Below are 20,063 nucleotides of genomic sequence, written 5' to 3'. Positions count from 1 at the left end.
CATCATATGACTGTGAATATCTCAAAAATCGGTCTGAGCTGAAATCACACAGAAGTGAACTCTGTTATCAAATCAGGTGTAATTGTAATTCAATCATGTTTGCACTGTTTGACCTGTTGAGCTTGTCTTGTTGTTGTTTACATGCATGTCTAAATATTTCTTCTACCTTGTATAGTTTATATTTTCTTCTGTTTTTGCATTATTGTTATTATTGTTCTTCGGTATGCTGCATCTATTGATTTATTCCTTCTCTTTCTACTTTGCTGCTATAACAAAGTGAATTTCTGGGACTAATAAATTCTTTCTTATCACTGTGATGGAAATAACTGTAAACAAAGATGCCAAATAGTTCTTTCTTTTTTAAAAAGGAGTCTGGAGACATGTCACTGTGCTCCGCAAGCTGATCCAGGCCCTGTGAGACCTCCAGCAGCTCCTCCTGTGACTCCTGGTAGGAGCTGGATGTGGTTGTAGTGAGAGGCTGAATGAAAGAGAAGTAAATGTTTTAGTTCATGAAGCGTTTGATGTTTAAATTGAAGAGAGTGGAAGCTGATCAGACTGCAGAAAGAAACCATTTCTTGTTGGTTGGTGTAGCTGGTGTAACAAACCCTCTGAGGCATCCACCTCCTCTGGGCTCCGCAGCCTGCCCGATGGGGACCGATGACCTGGACTTCTTTGGAGGCTTCTAGGATGAGGGTCCCAGTGGAGGCTCTACCAGACGTTAAATGCCCCTTCTAAAATTAGGCATGAGTATGAGATAGTAAATGCAGTGATTAAAGAAAAATCTAACTCAATATGTTTGGTTTTAAAGCACTTTGGATGTGAAACAGAGAGAATTTGACACAGTTTTTAGTAATCTGCTCACTCTTTCATCAAAGCCTTCACTTGTAGAATCAGGTGTTTTATACAGTGTGATGTATGCAGCGAGCACAGATGTTATGAGGATGAGCTGGATCATCCTCTCACAGTGGAATAAGTCGCCGGATGTACAGCATGAACGGTGCTCGGTTAACACAACACTGACCAACACTGTGTGCCGACTTTAAATCCTCCGCCCGTGTGTTAGATAAACATTGAAATCACTGATTCACACAGTCACAGAAAGAAAATCACAGAGAGCCTCGTGTGAGTCTGAAATAATATAATTTAACTGTTTTTCACAATTATTTCATGAAAATAAAGCAAAGAAAGACTGAATAAATCGGTACTCACAAGATCCTCTGGAGCTCTGCCGATGGGAGGGTCAATGAAGAAACTGGAACAAATCCTCGAACTGTGTTGCTAACAGGGATGTTGAAGAGTGCCCCCTAGTGGATAAACTCTGACAATGATACTCACAGCACAGATGAATGGTGTTTCTCTCGTCTCTTCTTTACTTATTTAGATTTACAAACCATTTTAAATGCTGATGCTGATAAATCAGGTTGTTCAGGCTATACCACATATTAGTATTGTTTTAAGGACCTTAATCACAGCCTGTAACCAATGTACATTTACTGGAAATATCATTTATACATGTTTTCCTCATACTGGTGCTGAGCGTGCAGCATCCACAGCATGAAACAATTCACACCTGGATTCACTTTCTCATTGGCTCTGCCTCTTCGCTACTTGTCCTGAATCTTTTAATGCTTTTATCTGCACATGTGACCAGTCAGCATGACTGATATACACTTTATTGGTTATTGGGTCAGCAGTTATTTCGGACTCATCACTTTGTGGACGGTGTGACTTTAAAACAGGAATAATGTAGTTTATTGTTTTAAATATGAAGCATGGCTTTGTATTTCTGTCTGTTTTCCAATGAAAATTAACACTAAAGTGACTTTATTTCTATTTATTTCATAAAAGAAGACTTTAAAATCTTCTTTTATGTGTTAATGAGTGTAAACTGGGTGCAGTCACCTCCACTCTACTGTAAAAAGCAAAGATAAAGTCACTGAATCTGTTTCCTGTCATGTGCCTCTGACAGACAGCCACAGCTGCCCCGGACCAAAATACCACTGGGGGAACCGACCCAAACAAGGGGTACCCACATGCACCACCTCATACCTCCGTCACCTCCCTCCCTCTCTTACCGCTCTGCTGAGGTGGTTCAACCCCTTCAGGGTTATTTTTGGCCTCTGCAGGGGTCGGCCTAAGAGGAGAGAGAGAGGGCACCCGAATGTTAGTGAGAGTCCTGCACTCCCTCAGCCTGTCCCGCCCTCGGCTGCTTTCTCCTTCCTCACTGTCTCCTCTGTGTTTTGTTTGCCCGGCACAATGACTGTAGGGAACATGGAGCGAGCCGAGCTGTTTGATGCCGGGAGCAAAGGTCGAGGCTTGAGGGCCACCAAAGAGCTCAACACGGGGGAAGTGATCTTCTCCGAGCCCAGCTTTGCAGCTGTGGTCTTCGACAGGTACGGGTCTCCTGGTCGTTCTGGGTTTTGCATGAACACGTCTCAGGTGTACTCAGACTGTGGGCGTTGGTCACCATCTCAGGGTCGGGACCTTCCTTCTAGACCTCTGAATTCTATGACATCAGCAACACGAAGGCCATCGAGGTGTCATGTGAACTTGAGCGTGACATAGTTCTGGATCCAATGTGAGGAGGCTCCAGCAGAAAGGATTATAGCACCTTTACAAGGTTTAACGTTCAGGTTATATTAATATAAGATCAGATTTGAGAGTGTAACGGCTTTTAGCATCACATATGGAACATAAAAAAGCACATTGTGGTTGGTTTCAGGTATGCAGTGATCTGCAGGTTGATTCTCACTGTTTAGTTTGGCCTCTGGAGACAGAAAACAGACCTGTCCCCGAAAATCTGAAAGGGATGGATGTTTGACAACGCAACAAAAGTCAAACTGGGACACACAGGAGGCCATTGCGACGTCATTAGGAACTGGATTGATGTGGTCTGCTTTGCTGGTTTCAGTGGTTTGAATAAGCTGCAGCCATCTGAGTTTAAAGTCGTTCAAGCTTGGTTTTGTTTTTTTGGCGCCAAAGTTGACAGTTGACCTTTTGACATAGAAAATGACTCTTGTGTCCAAATGTAGGTAAAAGAGAAAAGATTTATCCAGCAAATTATTGGAAAACAAACATCCAGAGAACCAGTTTGTTTTTTCTGTTCCTCTACGAGGACATGGAATCTTTGATCTTTATTGAAACTATGAGATATTATGATGAGGGCCTGCAACTGTAATTTCATACAAGAAGGTAAAAATTTTATGCCTTCGTTAAATGAACTAAAGTTATTGGATCTCAGGATCAGGCGGGAGCTGATTCCTGATTTTTTTTGAGCGTTCTACATGTTTGCTTTGGTTAGTAATGATTTGCTGATGGCTAAAATCAGCTGGTATTAAAGGGAACACTGGTTTGTTGATGTGCTAGAATACCAGACACAGATCTGGTAGCAGTGTTAGTGTTACAACCTTATAAGAGCTCGTATCTGCAAGACGGCAGCTCACCGAAGCAGGCATGTACTGAGGGTTTCTGCACAGTGTAAGGCGGGAGCTGTCCAAAACTACAAAGAGACTGAGGACGCTGTAAGTGGTGAGAGGCATTAACAACGCTGCTTGGCGTTGTTTTGGACCGGCACAGAGGGCTAAATAAACAGTTTACAGACAGACCTGCAAACTTCTGTGAGGTTTAAAGAATGATAAAGAAATGAGAATCAGGGAAACTAGAAAAACAGCTACATACTTTCATTATTCTCTGAACATAGGAGCACTCCTCATCTCTGTGATTTTACCATTAACCTGTCTGTGTTTCTCTTTCAGTTTGGCCACCCAGGTGTGCCACAGCTGCTTCCGCCATCAGGCCAATCTGCACCGCTGTGCTCAGTGCAAGTTTGCCCACTACTGCGACCGAACCTGCCAGACCGCGTGCTGGAACGAGCACAAGCAGGAGTGTGGCGCCATCAAGAAGCTCGGCAGCGCGCCCAGCGAGAATATTCGGTAAGAAAAGGTGCATGACAGAGACCTCTGGGTTTCCCACCATCAAAAAATGTGCTAACATCTGAAACGTTTTTGCTTCCTGGATAAATAAAGTTTGTAGAAGAGAAGGGAAATAAACTTTGTATGAAAAGACAGATTTTCACTCCCCTTGAACGCTTACAGACTTCACACATTCCCTGCAGTTAAGAGCTGTTTACAGGCCGCGAAGTACCAGAAAGTGTGCTTAAACTAAGATTTATTAATACCGGAAGTGATGTTAAATGTGATAATGCAAGGTTTGTCCAAATGTGCTCAATCTTGTTTTGTATTTGGTTACTACCAGCAATCCCATTTATCTGTTATCCCCAAATTACCTGTGACTCATCTAAAGCTAAGATTGGCATTGGATTTTGTTTTAGCCACGTGCTAAATAGGTAAAGTTTCTTTTGGGGTGGGGTTCAATTGGGGTGTTCCAAATTAGGTGGACCAACCCAACTAAAAAGCTTAACCAAAGTCTAAATAGGTCATTGGGGACCTGGTTAAAGCCTTTGCTGCTGTCATGATCAGAAGGTTGAACTTCCAGGTATCTGAGGCTAATAAATCAGCCAGGCTGGGGGTTTGTGTCACATGATTGTTTTAGAATTGTGTGTCTACAACAAAATCCCAGTTACACCTGGAATCATTGCACTACATCATGCGTTTCCTGCCAGGTTTATTGTCCTGGACTATGATCTGGCTGATATTCCCAGGAATCTTGGACATGGATGAATGAACCTTCAATTTCCTGTTTCTTCCTGCGACAGCTTGGCAGCTCGTGTGCTGTGGCGTATGCACAAGGACACGGGCATCGCTTCCGACAGTCAGCTGATCTCCGTTGACCAACTGCAGGAGCATGTGGCCGACCTGGCCGCCGAAGACTTTAAGCAGCTCCGGGCTGACGTGCACAAGTTCCTTCAGTACTGGTCTTACGGGACGAGGCAGCACTCTGTCGACTATATCTCACACATCTTTGGCATCGTTAGTGTTTCATCATTAATCACCAAATCCAACATCCTAGCCCTGCCCCTGCTTCTTCTTACCCTTCCTGCCATCTGTGTCTGTTCTTGCAGATCAAGTGTAATGGATTCACCCTGAGTGACCAAAGAGGGCTGCAGGCTGTGGGTGTGGGTCTTTTTCCCAACCTGTGCCTGGTCAACCATGACTGCTGGCCTAACTGCACCGTCATCCTCAACCACGGGAAGTACGTATCTGAGCTGCGGAGCCCTGCTCCATCATGAAATAAACCTCTCAGGGTCATTTCATAAAAAACACTACAATTTGAAAAAATCTTAATGAAAGCACGCAGAATTTTATCCTCCTAACACTAAGAAATTGTTTATTATGTGTCTTTTGCGCTTGTGACGACTTAATTTACAGATATATATGGAGGCATATATTAGGGAAGTAGAGTACAGTAATAAAGCCAGAGTCTGGCAGATTTAGTGGACCAAACCGATGCTTTACTTTAAACAGAGCGCAGCGTATAAACGTCTGACTCTCTCTTTTCTTTGCAGCCAGTCAGCTGTGAGCTCTGCTCTCCACTCTCAGAGGAGGTATGTTTTCCAGACGTTCACCACTCGTTCCGACATATGACTGGCTTTAGTGAGAACACACAGAGACACACGCCAGTGTTTATTCCAGCTATAACGCAGAACGCTACATACAGTTTTATTATCTTTCTGTTTCTCCTGTGAGGCTGAGGAAAAAAACACAAATATTAGACTGAGGTTAGAGTTGCAGTTCCTGTGATGTCCACTGGAGGCTCCCTCGAGAAGTGCACAAGTCCCCATAGGACTTGTGTTCAAATATACAACTTCACAGCAGAAATAAAAATGTCTACAGCCTGGTACAAAATCAGTTTTGATCTCTGTGGATAGTTTCCTCTTCATAGCATCTGTGCAGGTTTGGTTGCACTAAAGAAGTTCTTAGACGTGAACTGCTTTTCCACAAGAACTTTTTAAGTTTTCAGTTTAATAACACAGTGTCTACAGGATCCACCTAAGGCTGTTAACCACTAAGGTTGCATATAGCTAAATATCCACGTTAGTTCAAATATAGTGTATCCAAACAGTAGCCAAAACGTCACTAGTCTCAGGGCTGCATTAGGTTTTTACCTTACAATTCTATGATTATAAACAAGAGATACACCTGCCCCATATCTCTAAAAGTACACTTGTATGCAGAGATCATAGTGAACATGGACTAATCAACTTCCAGGATTCAAGATATTCAGATAGGTAACAAAGTCCAGTTTCCTCCGCTATAAAACAATTTACATGCATCGTGGTGTCCTCAGAGTTGTCCCTTAAGACGGTTGATAACCATCGTAAACCCTCACTGGTGTTTACTGAGACTCTACACCACATGGAACCAAATGTCTTCACCAAACTTAAAGAAGTCCAGTCACTTTCTGTTCAAGCTCCTTAGACTACCATGACCTGGATGACTGAGAAACACCATCCGGTCCTTCTCTGTCCCAGGATTGAGCTACGGGCTCTGGGGAAAATCCCTGAGGGAGAAGAGCTGACCGTGAGCTACGTGGACTTCCTGAACCTTTCGGCTGACCGCCAGAAGAAGCTAAAGGAGCGTTTCCACTTTGACTGCACCTGTGAGCACTGCAGCAAGCACATCGAGGATGACCTGATGACAGCGGGTGCAGACAGCAAAGTGCGAGGGCAAACATTAGACTGTTTTTAAAGTGTATTTTCAGTTTATTACCTCGACTTTTCTCTCATTCTCTCAGCCATCTGCGGATAAGGTAAAGGAGGTAACAGTCTTCAGTAAGGAGTCTTTGGAGAAGATTGAGAAGTCACGTGTTGAGGGAGATTACAATGAGGTACACCACGCCCCTGTCAGCTTCCTTCCACCTAACCCTCTCTTGATGACTGTTGCCATGCTTTCGTTAACTCCTTCAGTCTAGTCAGCATCTCTCCTTTCCTCTCTCAGGTGCTGAAGTTGTGTTATGAGTGTCTGCAGAAGCAGGAGAATGTCCTGGCAGATACTAACCTGCACAAGCTGCGAGTGCTCAGCATCGCCAGCGAGGTCCTGTCATACCAGCGGTCCTTCGCCAAGGCAGCAGACTACGCCCACAGGATGGTGGAGGGATACAGGTTAGTGCTGATAATAGACTCCGTATCATATCAACATAACCGCCAGGTTTGAGAAGTGAGGCCAGTCTGGAAGCGCTTCCATGAGGCAGACCAGAACAGCACATTTAGGAGTCCCGATGTCTGCTAAACTCTCTGCAGACCTCCATAATTAAACTTTGGTAGGTCATGCATGGGAGCTAGGGTCTAAAACCATGTGTGAAATGGAAGAAGTTTGGAACCACCAGGACTCTTCATAGAGAAAGTGACTATCTGAGGTCTTGATTGGGGAGCAACGATGAACTGGTTATTCCAACACAGCTTCCTCTGAAGAGATTAGGGATAGCCATCTCAGTAGCTCATTAATAGGGCCCTTCTGTTAGAACAGCTGGAAAGACCCAGACTATTAGACCTGATGAGGCAAAAAATTCAGTTTTGAGGTAAAAAAAAAAAAAAAATCAGTCCCTGCCTATAATCTGCTAAAACTGCCCCTATAGTAAAGCATGGTGGTGGTAGCATCATGCTGTGTGGTTGCTATGTTAGTAACTTGGACATGGAGGCTGGTGTAGACTGAGGAAAAAGTAAATAATACCTCTGGCATATACTGGGTTTGCCCCAGGACCTTATCCTGGTAGGATGTGTCCTACACTTCACTTAGATTGCGTCCAGGTGGCATACTAGTCAGATACCAAAACCGCCTCAACTGCCTCTTTCAATGTGGAGGAGCACAACTCAAATGGTTGCAAACAAAGGCTACGTTCTAACGCTTTTTATCTGCTGCTTCTGAGCTTTGAAACAGTCCATCACTTCATAACAGATCTGCCTAAACATCAGCGCCTTTTAAATGAATGCATGAGACACTACTTCAACCTGGCCTGTAATCCTGCTGGAGCTCAGAGTTAATATAAAATAAATCTACAAATAATAAATAATTTATAATATATACTCATTGCTTTAGAGTGTGTATGTAAAGCATCTAAAACGTTGATTTTGGATGACTTTTGCCCCCTTTGCTTTTGGAAACAGGAAGTTGTACCACCCCAATAACGCCCAGCTGGGTATGGCCATTATGCGGGCAGGTGTCACCCACTGGCATGCAGGGCAGATTGAGGAGGGCCACAGCCTGATCTGTCAGGCCTACCGCATCCTGATGGTCACCCATGGATCCAACCACGCCATCACCAAAGACCTGGAGGTCACAATGCACTCACATGTTTGGTCTTTAAGTGCTATAATAAATTGTAAATTCATTGATTTCACTGTTTTTGCTTTAGGGGATGCGCACACAGACCGAGCTGGAGCTGAAGATGTTCAAGCAGAACAAGGCTGCGTACCAAACCATGAGGGACGCTGCACTGAAGCACTGAACACCAGAAACCTTCATCGCTGAAGCTCCTATCTTAACTGTCCGCTGACATGTACATACCGAGTCCCCTAAAGCTCTGCAAACAGCCCCTGAGCAGAGATTGATCTGATTGCAAAGCTGCAGCTAGTAATGCAATATGCTGCATGTATGTACAATAAAAGTGGAGATACATGTGCTGTAACTACAGGCATCATTAGTGTTTATCATTCAGTGTAAATTTTATCTGCCTGAGTAATGCATCTACACAGCTCGCTGAGCAAGGACAAAGTTGACACTCCTGCTTCTTGTTGAAATACAGTCTCACAGTCTTCCCCGATGCCCAAAAACCTAAAACCAGTGGCTGAACTCACGGTTGCTACATCCTTTTTTTACTTACAGTCTGTGGTTTAGCCTCATCATTTATGTGTAATCTCACTGACAGACCAACAGACTCTTTGGAGGAGGCAATTCTCTTTAATAACTGACAGTTTTAAATCTTACAGTAAAGCGACTTTAAAGGTTAAAACTCAGGTAGCTACACAGTGCAAAATCACTCAGCTGAAATCCTGAAAACATGAAAAACTTCACTTTATTCAAAGCAGTTTTTGCACCGACACAAATTCTATTAAAAAGGGAAAAGACTGAGCAAGAAAACTGTATCAAAACAGCTGGGAAGCATCAGCATCACAACAGATCACAGTGAGCCCTGAGAAGCACCTCTTCATGGGCGTCTGCATAGAGGTCAAAGGTCGTACACTAACAGGGAGTATTGCTTCCGGTATTTCACCCTCATCGCTCCTTCCTTTTTGTCTTTAATTTAAAACTCTAAATTCATAGAAACATAGAAATCTCTCTTTAAATAAAAGCAAATGTTTGAGATTCATTTTTAAATAAAGTCAACAACAAAAAAAAAAAAAAAAATGAGGAGGAAATGAGGAGGTGTGAATGTTCATAGCCGCCACACAGAGGAGGAGACACACAGGACTGTACATTAGTGTTGCACGTGTAAAGTCACATCAAGAAGACCGCCAAGTCTTCAGAATCCTCTCCTGAGAAGCTCCGCCCCTTCTCCCTTCTCATTGGATGACGCAGAGCTCAGTGCTGGACTGATTGTGAGGCTCCTGCCCCCCCTCAGCGTCTCTAGGACTCCGGCCGTGCTCCTGCGCCGCCCCCTCCTGATCGTACAACCCTGGCGGCTCTAGGCTCTGCCGCAGCTCCATCAGCAGCTCCTTCCCGTCACTCGAAGGCAGGTTTCCAAGGAAGTACTGTGGCGCCAGCTCCACAAGCCTATGAGGAATCACGATAGGTGTCAACAGAGATGCTTAAAGGTGATAATAATCAGCACTAAGTGACAACAGCATCTCAAAACACGACTCTTTTACGCCCTCATCCTTCACAGGCTGCTCGAGGCAGCTGAGAGCGTTGTGGAGGGTCTGATTTTTAAATTAGATTATAATGTGCTCAGACACTGGGATTAAAAATGTTTTTCACTTTAATAAAGTTGCATGAAGCCACTTTTTTACTACATTGCAGCCAATTTGCAGCTTTAACTCACATCTGTGGGTGGACGTCAGAGGCGATGCGAATGCAGTTGTCGCGGGAGATGGTGAACTCGTGATAGAGGACCCAGCTGGGGGGGTCGGGCCGCGGCTGTCGACACAGGTAAGAGGAGAAGGGGTGAAGGTGAGCCACGTGGCGGTGAGTTAGCAGGAGGTAGTTACCGGAGCCGTCCACATCGTGAGCCACCTGAGGAGGAGGAGTCAGTGTTACACAAATTCACCAAGTGGAAGAGCAGAAATATGGGTAAAAATATTTTTAAAATGAGGAGTTTACTTTGAGGAAGAAGCCTGAGATGAGAGCCCGCTTGATGTTCGTGCAGTTGTCTTGGCATCCGAAAGTGGGAGGAGAAACGGGAAGCTCTATCCGCTGCATCACCTCCAGCAGCTGTGCCCTGATCACCACAGCCAATCGCAGGGCGGCGTGACAGAGGAAGTTCGTCGTGCACCAGGCCTCATCCTGATTGTCTGCAGTGATCACACACAGGTCGGCCAGCAATCAGAGGAACCAGCAGAAGCAGTTATTGAATTTCAGGACTTGTACCCAGAAAACAGTGAAAATGTTTTTGGTTTTTTTTTTTCCCTTTAGGCTTCAACTTGATTAATGTCAAATACAGCATGTAAACGGGTCCACGGGCTGTTCTGTTAAATTTCTGTTTCATGGAAAAAAGTTGCCTAAAGCTTCTGAAAAATATTGCACCATCACTGCTGAGCACAGTACATCTGTGATGAAGGTTAAGTGTACGTACGCTCCAAGAAGGCATTATATATATTGATGAGAGTCATGTGATCTCCCTCTGTGTGCATCAGAGGCCTCCAGTGTGTGACGGCAGCCTCCTCTCTGCTGGGCTCTGCAGTGACGAAGCAGGAAGGAGCTGCAACAAGAAAACACAAAGATCAGATCAAATGTTCTTTATTAAAAGAGTCAATGTAGAACGAATGTCTCTCATCGGGCTTCACTTCCTGTAATGCTTGCTTACCCGTGAGCATCGCGGCTATCGTGAGCAGCTCGTCGACACAGTCGTACTCACAGGCGGCGATCAGGGCTTTCGCCAGCGACGGCTCCAAGGGCAGCTCTGACATTATGATGCCGACCTCCGACAGGTTTCCGTCGTCGTCCAGCGCTGCCAGATAGTCCAGGTCCTCCAGGGCCTGCATCAGGGCCTCAGGGGCTGGGGGGAGGGGCAGAGAGAGGAGGGTATGAGGGTAAATCCAAACTACTACCAGTTTGGACTGTCTCCTTAGCATGGGTACAAACGTGTACCTCCTTCACTGTGTGCTCTGTGGCACAGAGGAGGTTTGCAAAAAGTCACCTGGTCTGTCCAGGAACTTGCACTGCCCCATGTCAGCAATATCCAGCCTCTTCAGCAGCAGCACCAGGTGGCTGAGGTTCTCCTCCATCACACCTGGACAGTGAGCCTCCGCCATCCCCTCTTCATACAGGGACTGGGAGTACAGACGCAGGCACAGGCCTAAAAAGTGAGAGAAGTCACACAGTTAACAGCCATGGTGAAACACTGCAGGTGTTAAAGGTATTTTCTGTAAACTCCTGTTTAAAAATAGTTCAAATCCTCCCAGAATTATCCAAAGCAGCCAGCAGAGTGTGAAGAAAGATACAGAGCTAGGCCTCTCCCTGTCCATGTAATACCAAACTTTACCATAAGATGGCAGCATGCAGTCTGCCGAGAGGAACTGCACTATAACTACATGGACGACCCTGTTTTACACCTCACAGTCACCTAAAGTTAAAACCATTTAATCCCCGCTGTATTCTGCTCATGTTTAATGGTCTTCTTTTACTTCTGTAAAACCATCACTGATGCATTTATGCTATCATCTACTGAAAGGTTTTGGAAGTTACCGTTTGTCCCTAAATCCTGCACTGAGCTTATTTTGGGGGATTAGTTAGAAAAGTTAGAATTTGTCGCTCCCTTTGCCTTTAATCAGTTGGTAAAATTACATCTAAACTAAACCTCAGTGAGCTGCTGTCACTAAATCAATTTCAGGCCATTTAAAGTTACCCGGCAGCTGTTCAGCCTGATTATCACTGTTCAGCCTGGAGCGACTGTAAAGATGAGCTGTTCTGCTGCCTTAAAATGGTAGATACTGCAATACACCCTATAATCAAGCACTTAGTGACAGTGGAAAGGAAAAACTTCCTTTTAACACGAAGAAGCCTCCAGCAGAATCAGGCTCAGGTAGGGGCTGCACCTGCTGCGACCAGCTGGGGGTGCGAATATGTGCAAACTTAAAATTAGATCAACGGTCACTTCAGACTCTCACCACCAAAGTTGAGAAACCAGCAGGTGACATCATGGCAGCTATGGACATCTTTTATTTACAGTCTATGGGAAATACCAATGGAGTTTTATCTTTCAGTCTTTGAGCTGTGATTAGCTCAGTCAGTGCTTCATAACTCTTCAGCAAACTGTTAACCCTCAGGAAGCATTTGTGTGGGAGTGAAACCTGAACAGATGCGTACCTGGAAGGTGGCTGTTCACCCTCTGAGTGCGCATGTCGGCCTGGTGTTTGCTGATCGTCCTCAGAACCTGAGAGTTCGCTCTTATTTGTGGATTATAAACCTGCCACAGAACATGAATTAAATTCAAGCTCAAAAACAGGCCTGAATATGCGTAAAGCTTATGAAGTGATAATAAAGAGAGTACTTTTACATGAAATATTGCTGTTGATACAAAAACAAACTCACATTTTTTAGTTGGAGCCCCATGTCGATGACGTAGCGAACTCCGGGCAGTGAGAAGGACGCCTCTGCAAGTGCATCGGTGAGGATGACTTTCCTTTTTTTGCCCACACCTCCAGCTCCCAGTGCCGAGCTGTCCTCAGAGCTGCCGTCCTCCCTCAGGGTGGACGCATCAGGGTCGGACTCGTAGATCCGCTGTGTAAGCCCACCCAGTCCGGCATGGAGGGGGAGGAGTCGCAGAGCGCCGAGCTGAGGACTCAAAGCTACACACTCCTTCTCCAGCAGGCCGGCACACTCTTCTATTTCCTGTTTAACAGAGAGGAGACAGGACATGATCAAATCCACTGTGAGGGTGTGATTCAGGGGACATGTTTTCATCACCAGGCTGAAAAAGCACCAAGAGCTGCAGTTCCCCTGATGTCCACTGGGGCTACAGCAGTGAGGCCCCATACTCTCCTGTGTTAAAGTGCCTGACATTAAAGCAGAAATAAACATTTACAACCTGATACGTAACCGGTTTTGCCTCCATTGCCGATTTCCTCTTGTTTGCGCTGTTGGTTCCATTTGGGGCATTTCTCTAAAAATAGAACAGCTTCCACAAACAAACAAGCACAAAAAACCCTCACCTAGCTTGTGCTCTGTGAGGTTAAATGATGCTCCTGCCAAAGTTTGATGGTTTTAGCTCTCTGATAGAAGACAAAGAAGTCAAAATATTCTAAATAAAGAGCACACTTAACAGAGTGAATGTTTTTAGGTGGCCTGCTGTCACCTGCAGCTGTCCTTCTTTTCTAGCGTTGCTTCTCCAAACTGAGGACGAGCTGATTGTCACTTAGTGGCAATTTAAAAAGAACTTGACAGTGTTCCACTCCAGGTAATCCTAACTAAACCACCCTCGACGGAGACAAGGCCTCAACAGTGAGTGAAGGAGCAGGAGGTGTGGTGATGTTGACACAAAGGGAGTTTAAATGAGAGTCTAAAGTGAAGGTCAATATGTACAGAAAGCACATGAGGGATTTCTGCATATTTGTAGTTTCATTTGAGCTGAGACATCAGACACCTGCAAAGCCCCAGACGCCTCTCAGGCGGAGCTGACCTTATTTCACTGCTCTGCAGGACAAAGGTGGTGAAACTCTACAGCTCAGAATAAAGAATGAAGATCGGTTTGGGTAATTTGCTTTGTGTTAAAGTGTAAAAACTAAACACTGTGTTAAAGGAATAAGATCAGGGGTCATTGTACCAACAGGCCCAGGCGTTGTTTACTTTGTTTGAAACAGAGATAGCTCAGTAGGTGGTTCCATGATTGGAAGGTCGGGGGATCGAATCCACCGAACCCTGAGGTACCCCTGAGCAAGGTACCGTCTCCGCACACTGCTCCCCAAGTGCTGGATTGGTGGCTGCCCACTGCTTCACTGAGTGAATGGGTTAAATGCAGAGGACTAATTTCCTACAGACTAATTTCCTATGGCATTAATATAGTGTACATTATTATTAAATCAGTCTTTGGTTTAGTTTTTGTTAAATGAGTCATGCTTTCCTTCATTAGAGGTTGTATTTAAATACTTTTCATGCCTGCTGATGTGGAGATTAATTTTTAAAGATATTCTGTCACAAAAAACCTCGGAGGATCTACTTTCTTCTCCGTGGCTGTTTACTCGTGTACCTGTGCACTGGCCAGAAACACCATCACGTCTCCTTCCTCTCCTCTCCGGTGCAGATCCAGCACCATGTGACAGGCGACGGCGGTGGGTTCCTTCCCCGCCGAAAGCTCCCTGTACAGTGTCTCCACCTCCGCGTTCACAGCCTTCCTTTCCACTGCTCCACCCTCTTCCTCCTCCTCCTGGTCTCCATTAGCAGGCTCTGAGGGGAGGTTGTCCAAGGAGAGGTGAGGGACAGAGGGTCCCAGGAAGGTGGCGAGCCGAGGGGCGAGAGTGGGGTGAGTGAGGAGAACCACTCGGAAGTTGTCAGGCCTTTGGCGGCAGACGTCGCATAGCAGGCCAAGCAGCACGTCTGTGGGCACTGTGCGCTCCTGGAGCTCGTCCAAGACCACGACGCCGTACTGATGCAGCAGGGGGTCTGACATCATTTCCTCCAGCAACAGCGTGTCGCTGACAAACCTGCGGAGAGGGCATCAAAACAGGACACGTGGATCAATCTCAGAGGAAACTAAAGGTGTACAGAGAATAAGAATTGATGGTGAGGCTGTGGGCAGAAGAAAGGCAGAGGAATATTTTCATCCAGAACCAAAGAAATCCAGAGATGCAGAAGTTCAGACTTTAACATGGATCAAATGTTTCATGCAGGTTTGTTTCAGAGACTTTTCAAAGAATAACAAAAAGGAATAATTTGATACTTGCTTCCTTGTTGTGAGTTAAATGAGAACAGGGAACGAGCTGCAGTAGCTCCGTTCAAAGAAATCCTTATTTATCTTTTATCGAGCCTTTATGTAACCACTCTGTTCATCTAACTGAAACGAGCCATTTCAGCTCCCGTCTTTTTAAGACCCCCTGATTGATCACCTTCTGAAAGCCTGCAGAGGGGCATCCAACATAATATCCAATGCTTATAAGATATACTGCCTGTACCTGCTGGATTAGAGTATAAACGTGTTATGAAGTGATGGCAGATGATCTTGAAAGCAGAAGAAAGACAATATCTAGTGTAAATATTGAAGCAAAATTTCAGAGCAGTCTAAGGTTTACCGCGGATTAATTACTTTTACTTATGATTACCTAATTGTTTGATACTGACAACAAGAAGCAGTGCTGCTCTCTTCTATGCACTGTGTGCCTCATTTTTTAAATAACATTATAATTCACAATAAAAAGCATTTATCTTAAAAATATATTGTATCTAAAAGGTACAAGAGACAGAGTAAAGGAGAAATTTCAGAGTAATCTGAATACTTTTTATTTGCCACTACAGAAATGAAATTACTTTGAAAACAGCGTAAGATTTCAAAAGGATCTAACCTGAGCATGGTGTCAGGCGTGCAGCCGTCATCGTTGGGCACTCTGTAGCCGACCTCCAGACCCAGGCTGAGGTCCATCTCATCGGCCACGCGCAGGGCCAGACTCACCGCCGCCACCGAGTGAGGCTGCGAGCAGCACACGAGGCCATGAGAGAACTCGTAGGAGAGCGCATACTCCACGCACCACTGAGGAACCTGCAGTGAGCACATGGGAGGACAGAGGTCACACAATGTTTTTAGACTTAATAAAGTTCTTCAAAGCCTATAATTCACACTATACTCGCGCAACATCATGAGCTTTTGGATGGACTGCTGTCATTTGGCTGTAAGCATTCAAATTCTGAGTGCTGCTTGTGATTGGTTCTCTTGCCCTCGTCTGCTAGTCAAGTCTGCTCACTGAGCCTGCCATGCCTGCGACCAGACAACCACCGCCATGCTGCATGACCTCAGACACCACAAGAAACCAGTGCACAAGTCCCAAAACCTGCACATGACCTACGTTTAGTCGTCTTCAAAAGGTGCAGAAACCAGTGGGTTACATCACCATGGCTACATCCATCCCTTATTAACAGCAATAAATAAACTGCCAACAAGTGTCATCCACGCATTACCAAAGAGAACAAGCTGGGCCTTAAATGGAGCTTAAATCCATATTTAATCAAAGCTTTCATTTGATCTTAAGAGGAGGAGGGGGAAGCTGATGGGGACCCAAACTAAGAATAAAGAATTAAATACAAAATAAGCAAAATATTCAGACCCAGAATAGACAAATGTACCCTTATGACACGTTTTTGTTCTTCTAAATTAAACCTTGAAGAGGAAATCAGGACTCATCAACACTGAGTAAAAACAGAAGAAATTACTGACATACAGCGAGCGCACTGAGGGGCAAAGGTCAAAGTGATAAGAGATATGTGACCCAGATTCAGGTTAATAAACAGACAGCGCAGATAAAGGCTGTAACACAAAAAGAAAGACAAAGTGATGGTATCACAGAAAACAGCCGATCAACAGAGACCGAAGCAACGAGCACATAAAGACTCACAGGGAGGAGGAGGAGGAGGAGGTGGTGCTGGAAATGAGATCTGTGGGTGTTTCAGGACGAAATGAGCGTTCAGGTTACAGCACAGCACTGTGAATCTATCACATTGGTTTAATGGTGTCATTCATTAGCCTGTGGGTGGATGTAACTATGGAGCAGGCATATAGATAACCAGATTGTCCCTGAGAGACAGACCCAGCACCGAAACCACCTCCAGGCCTGCAGTTCCTCTGATGTCCACTTGAGGCTGGCTCCACACACGAGTCATGTTAAAAGACCAGGTGTCAGACTGGACACATACAGCTCAGTCTGATCTTAAATGAGTGAGACCAGTAAAACCACCGTAAAGCACACAGGCTTCTAAACCAGCAAAACTCAAAACACAGTTTGAATTTACAAAGAAAAGACCAAAAATCAAGCCAAGTGTAAGATAAAGAGGGATTATTTTGATGCAAGTCATGCAAAGTGTCTCTAGTAGAGTCCAAGAATGAAAATATGGATTAGGAAATTTTCTAAATGGGAGCAACTGGGAGGCAGTCACAGATCTGACTGGCTTTGTTACATTTTCGAAAAAACAAAACAAAAAACGTTTTCCTGCCTGTGGTTACCTGCGTGCTTTTCCCAGACCCACTGGGCGCGCTCAGTAGGACCATGTTGTGGCTCTCGAGGTGCTCCAGCAGACTCTGCCTGAGTCGCCACACTGGAAAGCGCTGCCTCTCCTCCAGCAGGGCATAGTATCGCGAAGAAAAGGGCAAACCATCATAAGGGTTCACCTCCAGGTCTCCCAGTCCTTCATCCTCACCGCCTCGACTTCCTCCATCTTCTTCATCGTCCAGATCCCCGCTTAAGAGGGAAGACACGGACAGTGAGTCCAGAGCTGTGGAAGGCCGAAGTTGGGAGGCAGAGGCAGTGGATGGCTTTGCTGCCATCGGTGATGACATCATCAGCAGGTTATCTGAGATTCCTTAGATTACCTGCAGAGAGAAAAAAAAACAACTAAAGGTCACAACGAGCAAAGTTCACCAATTCCTGCAAAACCAGAGAGGAAGAGTCTGAGGGCCCAGACTACTTCCTGAGACTTCACAGGAACCATCATGTTTGGTATGTAGCTGAGGAATGTGCGTCTCCGCCCAGACGCCACCGTGGTCATCAGACAGCTGCAGCACACACCCGCTGGGTGCCTGCTGCTCGGCTCACTTATTAATGTGTGAGGAAGCCAGAGAAGCAGATAAAAGCATAAGAAGAGGGAAAACACTGAGGTAGGGATGTGCAGCGAGAGTTCAATTTTTGATCTATTTTTAGATCATGATCATGCCTAATTTCTCCAGCGGTCCTCAGGGTTTGACTCAGTTCAGTGGGAACTGCGAGATGTCTTTATGTAAACAGCAAAAAGTACTCTGCATGGCCAAAAACATCCAAACACACACAAACCAAAACCAAAACCAGCAGGTGGAAGTTAAACAGATGACAGAGGCCGTCTACAGATTTTGCTTCATGTGCCACACCCTCCTCCACCTCCCTTTCCCTCCTGCTGACCTGCGCCCCTCCCTGAGCGTCTCCTTTTTGTGTTTGTGTGGTTTCAGGTGTGCTGGAGTCAGACCAGAAGCACACCGGATGACAGCAGCTCTATAATCAAATACTCAGCCCTGCCAAATGTGCCGGCGCCAAGCCAAATTTATCCACCTGTGCTGCTTTTCAGCACTCAGCCTTTGTTGCTGGTTTCCCAACATTCATCCTTTTCTATGTCTTCTTTACAGTCTCCAGATATGCTGCTAATAAGCCTCCCTTCCCACTCCTCACTAACCCCCCTAATCCTGCTCCCATCTATCCAGACAGCACATCAATAGATTTTATTTAAGCCTCTCTGCAGCTTGAGGACATGTTTTTTGATATGTACTGCATTATTAATTATCATTAAAAACTCCTCGATTGTGTTAAGGTGACAAAAACTACTCAGACCGCCTGGATACTCCTGCTCAGTAGCCCACCCACTTCTGTTTACGGGGAGCAACCAATCAGAAGAGGACTGTATAAGATGAAGGAGGATTATTTTTTAATTTGAAGCATGCTAAGCTACTCATATGCTCAATACATAGCTTGAAATGAGCAGAATGGATCTTTTTTTAATGAAAGATGAGAAACAGCAGCAGGTCATTCATGTCGATGTCTGCTTCCTTGCTCTATTCAGCTACTGAAAACTGTTTGGTTGGATGTGGCTGGGCTGAACCCATCATATCAGCCTCTGGCAGAGGGGATATTCCTAACATGCCATCTCAGTCACACAGAAGCTCCACCCACTTCTGCCAATAATTAAAGAGAGAATAGCTAAATAAGACCATTATATAATAAAGAAGGTTTATTTTGAAGTGTGACTCATGCAAAGCTATTCAGTTCAGTCCAGAAATAAAAAGTTTGGAGCAGAGTAAGTGGAGGGGATTATCTAATATGAATCACTCATGGGTGGAGCCACCACCAGGTTCAGGTGTTAATGAAAACCACTGATTAGATTTGGATGACAAACAAAAGACCTTCTCTTGTGACTCTACAGCAGAGACAGTGGAGTCTCTGTTTAGGAGAAACTCGGGTTTAAAAACAGCCGCTGACAAATAAGCCTGTATCAGGGTGATGTGGCACCGTTCTGACCCTTAACCTTAATAAGCCTGACGAGTCTATTTAAGCAGACTAATGTCACAGCAGTCAGCCGCCCGCTCCTCTTTTCTTATCTCTGAGAGCCATTTTAATGCCAACGGGTCACCTGACTTGGCCGAGAGGGAGGAAAGCCAGCACAGCAACGAGCCATCACAGGTACGCCTTCTTACCTGAGAGACATACCGGTCGACAGGTGAAGAAGCCCCGCTGAACCAGCCCGCCCTCCGCTCCTCCTGTTGTTGTTGCTGTCGGTTCAGAAAAAAAGCCGGCTTCACGTACCGGACAACAGCGAGACAGAGACCGGGACAGACATCCGCTCACCGGCCCTCTCCGTGAGTCTTCCCCGGGCCCGCTGATCTCTTCACTGCTGACAAAGATAACGATAAAGACGGAGGAGGAGGCGTCTGCGTTAGCTGCCAGCCGCCATGTTGGCACGTCGAGCTGTCAAAGCTCGTGTTACTTTGAGGAAACCTCGGAGAGTTCAGAGCGTGACAGAGAGGCGTTCACGGAACAAGTTCGACATTTTTACTTGAGTAAAGACAGCCCAGTTAATATTTTCTTCCATTTCCCCTCCCACATTCCCTTTATTTGTTTTTTACTTATGAAGAAATTAAAATTATGTGTATTATTTGGACATCAAGGTCAGCAGTTCTGTGGCGCGACCCCGAGACATAACCAGTGTTGGGAAGGTTACTTTTAAAATGTATTCCATTACAGAATACAGAATACATGCCCCAAAATGTATTCTGTAACGTATTCCGTTACG

The 20,063-nt window shown here is 45.2% G+C and overlaps 2 protein-coding genes across 3 annotated transcripts; one reads left to right on the top strand and one right to left on the bottom strand.

Moving 5' to 3' along the window:
• The first annotated feature begins 2,078 nt into the window (after nt 1-2,078).
• On the top strand, nt 2,079-8,583 carry smyd1a (SET and MYND domain containing 1a). The gene is made up of 10 exons (XM_005950559.2): nt 2,079-2,393; nt 3,756-3,932; nt 4,715-4,928; nt 5,021-5,151; nt 5,465-5,503; nt 6,431-6,617; nt 6,694-6,786; nt 6,897-7,060; nt 8,063-8,231; nt 8,311-8,583. The coding sequence occupies exons 1-10, from the start codon at nt 2,257-2,259 to the stop codon at nt 8,401-8,403; spliced, it is 1,404 nt and encodes a 467-aa protein (XP_005950621.1). The 5' UTR covers nt 2,079-2,256; the 3' UTR covers nt 8,404-8,583.
• Nucleotides 8,584-8,835: 252 nt separating this feature from the next.
• On the bottom strand, nt 8,836-19,808 carry dqx1 (DEAQ box RNA-dependent ATPase 1). Of its 2 annotated transcripts, none has more exons than XM_014330430.2 (12): nt 19,468-19,808; nt 17,257-17,622; nt 15,608-15,801; nt 14,299-14,752; nt 12,645-12,944; nt 12,420-12,519; nt 11,251-11,409; nt 10,918-11,109; nt 10,687-10,812; nt 10,215-10,405; nt 9,937-10,127; nt 8,836-9,668 (listed from the first exon to the last, which is right to left on the bottom strand). In XM_014330430.2, exons 2-12 carry the CDS (start codon nt 17,590-17,592, stop codon nt 9,458-9,460), a joined length of 2,454 nt encoding a protein of 817 aa, XP_014185916.1. In that variant the 5' UTR covers nt 17,593-17,622; nt 19,468-19,808; the 3' UTR covers nt 8,836-9,457. The 2 variants fall into 2 exon arrangements, with proteins under 2 accessions (XP_014185916.1, XP_014185917.1); XM_014330431.2 differs by having other exon boundaries at nt 19,481-19,808.
• Between the last annotated feature and the right edge of the window lie 255 nt (nt 19,809-20,063).

The sequence above is a fragment of the Haplochromis burtoni genome, unplaced genomic scaffold (genome assembly GCF_018398535.1).
Source record: "Haplochromis burtoni strain Fernald_Lab_line unplaced genomic scaffold, NCSU_Asbu1 Contig_756, whole genome shotgun sequence".
NCBI lineage: Eukaryota > Metazoa > Chordata > Actinopteri > Cichliformes > Cichlidae > Haplochromis > Haplochromis burtoni.
This window is presented reverse-complemented; position numbering and strand designations above follow the sequence as displayed.

Coding starts and splice junctions, on each gene's coding strand:
- dqx1 (XM_014330430.2), bottom strand. CDS start 17,592: ATGATGTCATCACCGATGGCAGCAAAGCCATCCACTGCCTCTGCCTCC. Junction 11,110..11,250: donor CAAGTTCCTGGACAGACCAG/GTGACTTTTTGC, acceptor CCCTCCCCCCAG/CCCCTGAGGCCCTGATGCAG. Junction 10,128..10,214: donor TCTCAGGCTTCTTCCTCAAA/GTAAACTCCTCA, acceptor CCTCCTCCTCAG/GTGGCTCACGATGTGGACGG.
- smyd1a (XM_005950559.2), top strand. CDS start 2,257: ATGACTGTAGGGAACATGGAGCGAGCCGAGCTGTTTGATGCCGGGAGC. Junction 4,929..5,020: donor TCTCACACATCTTTGGCATC/GTTAGTGTTTCA, acceptor CTGTTCTTGCAG/ATCAAGTGTAATGGATTCAC. Junction 6,787..6,896: donor TTGAGGGAGATTACAATGAG/GTACACCACGCC, acceptor TTCCTCTCTCAG/GTGCTGAAGTTGTGTTATGA.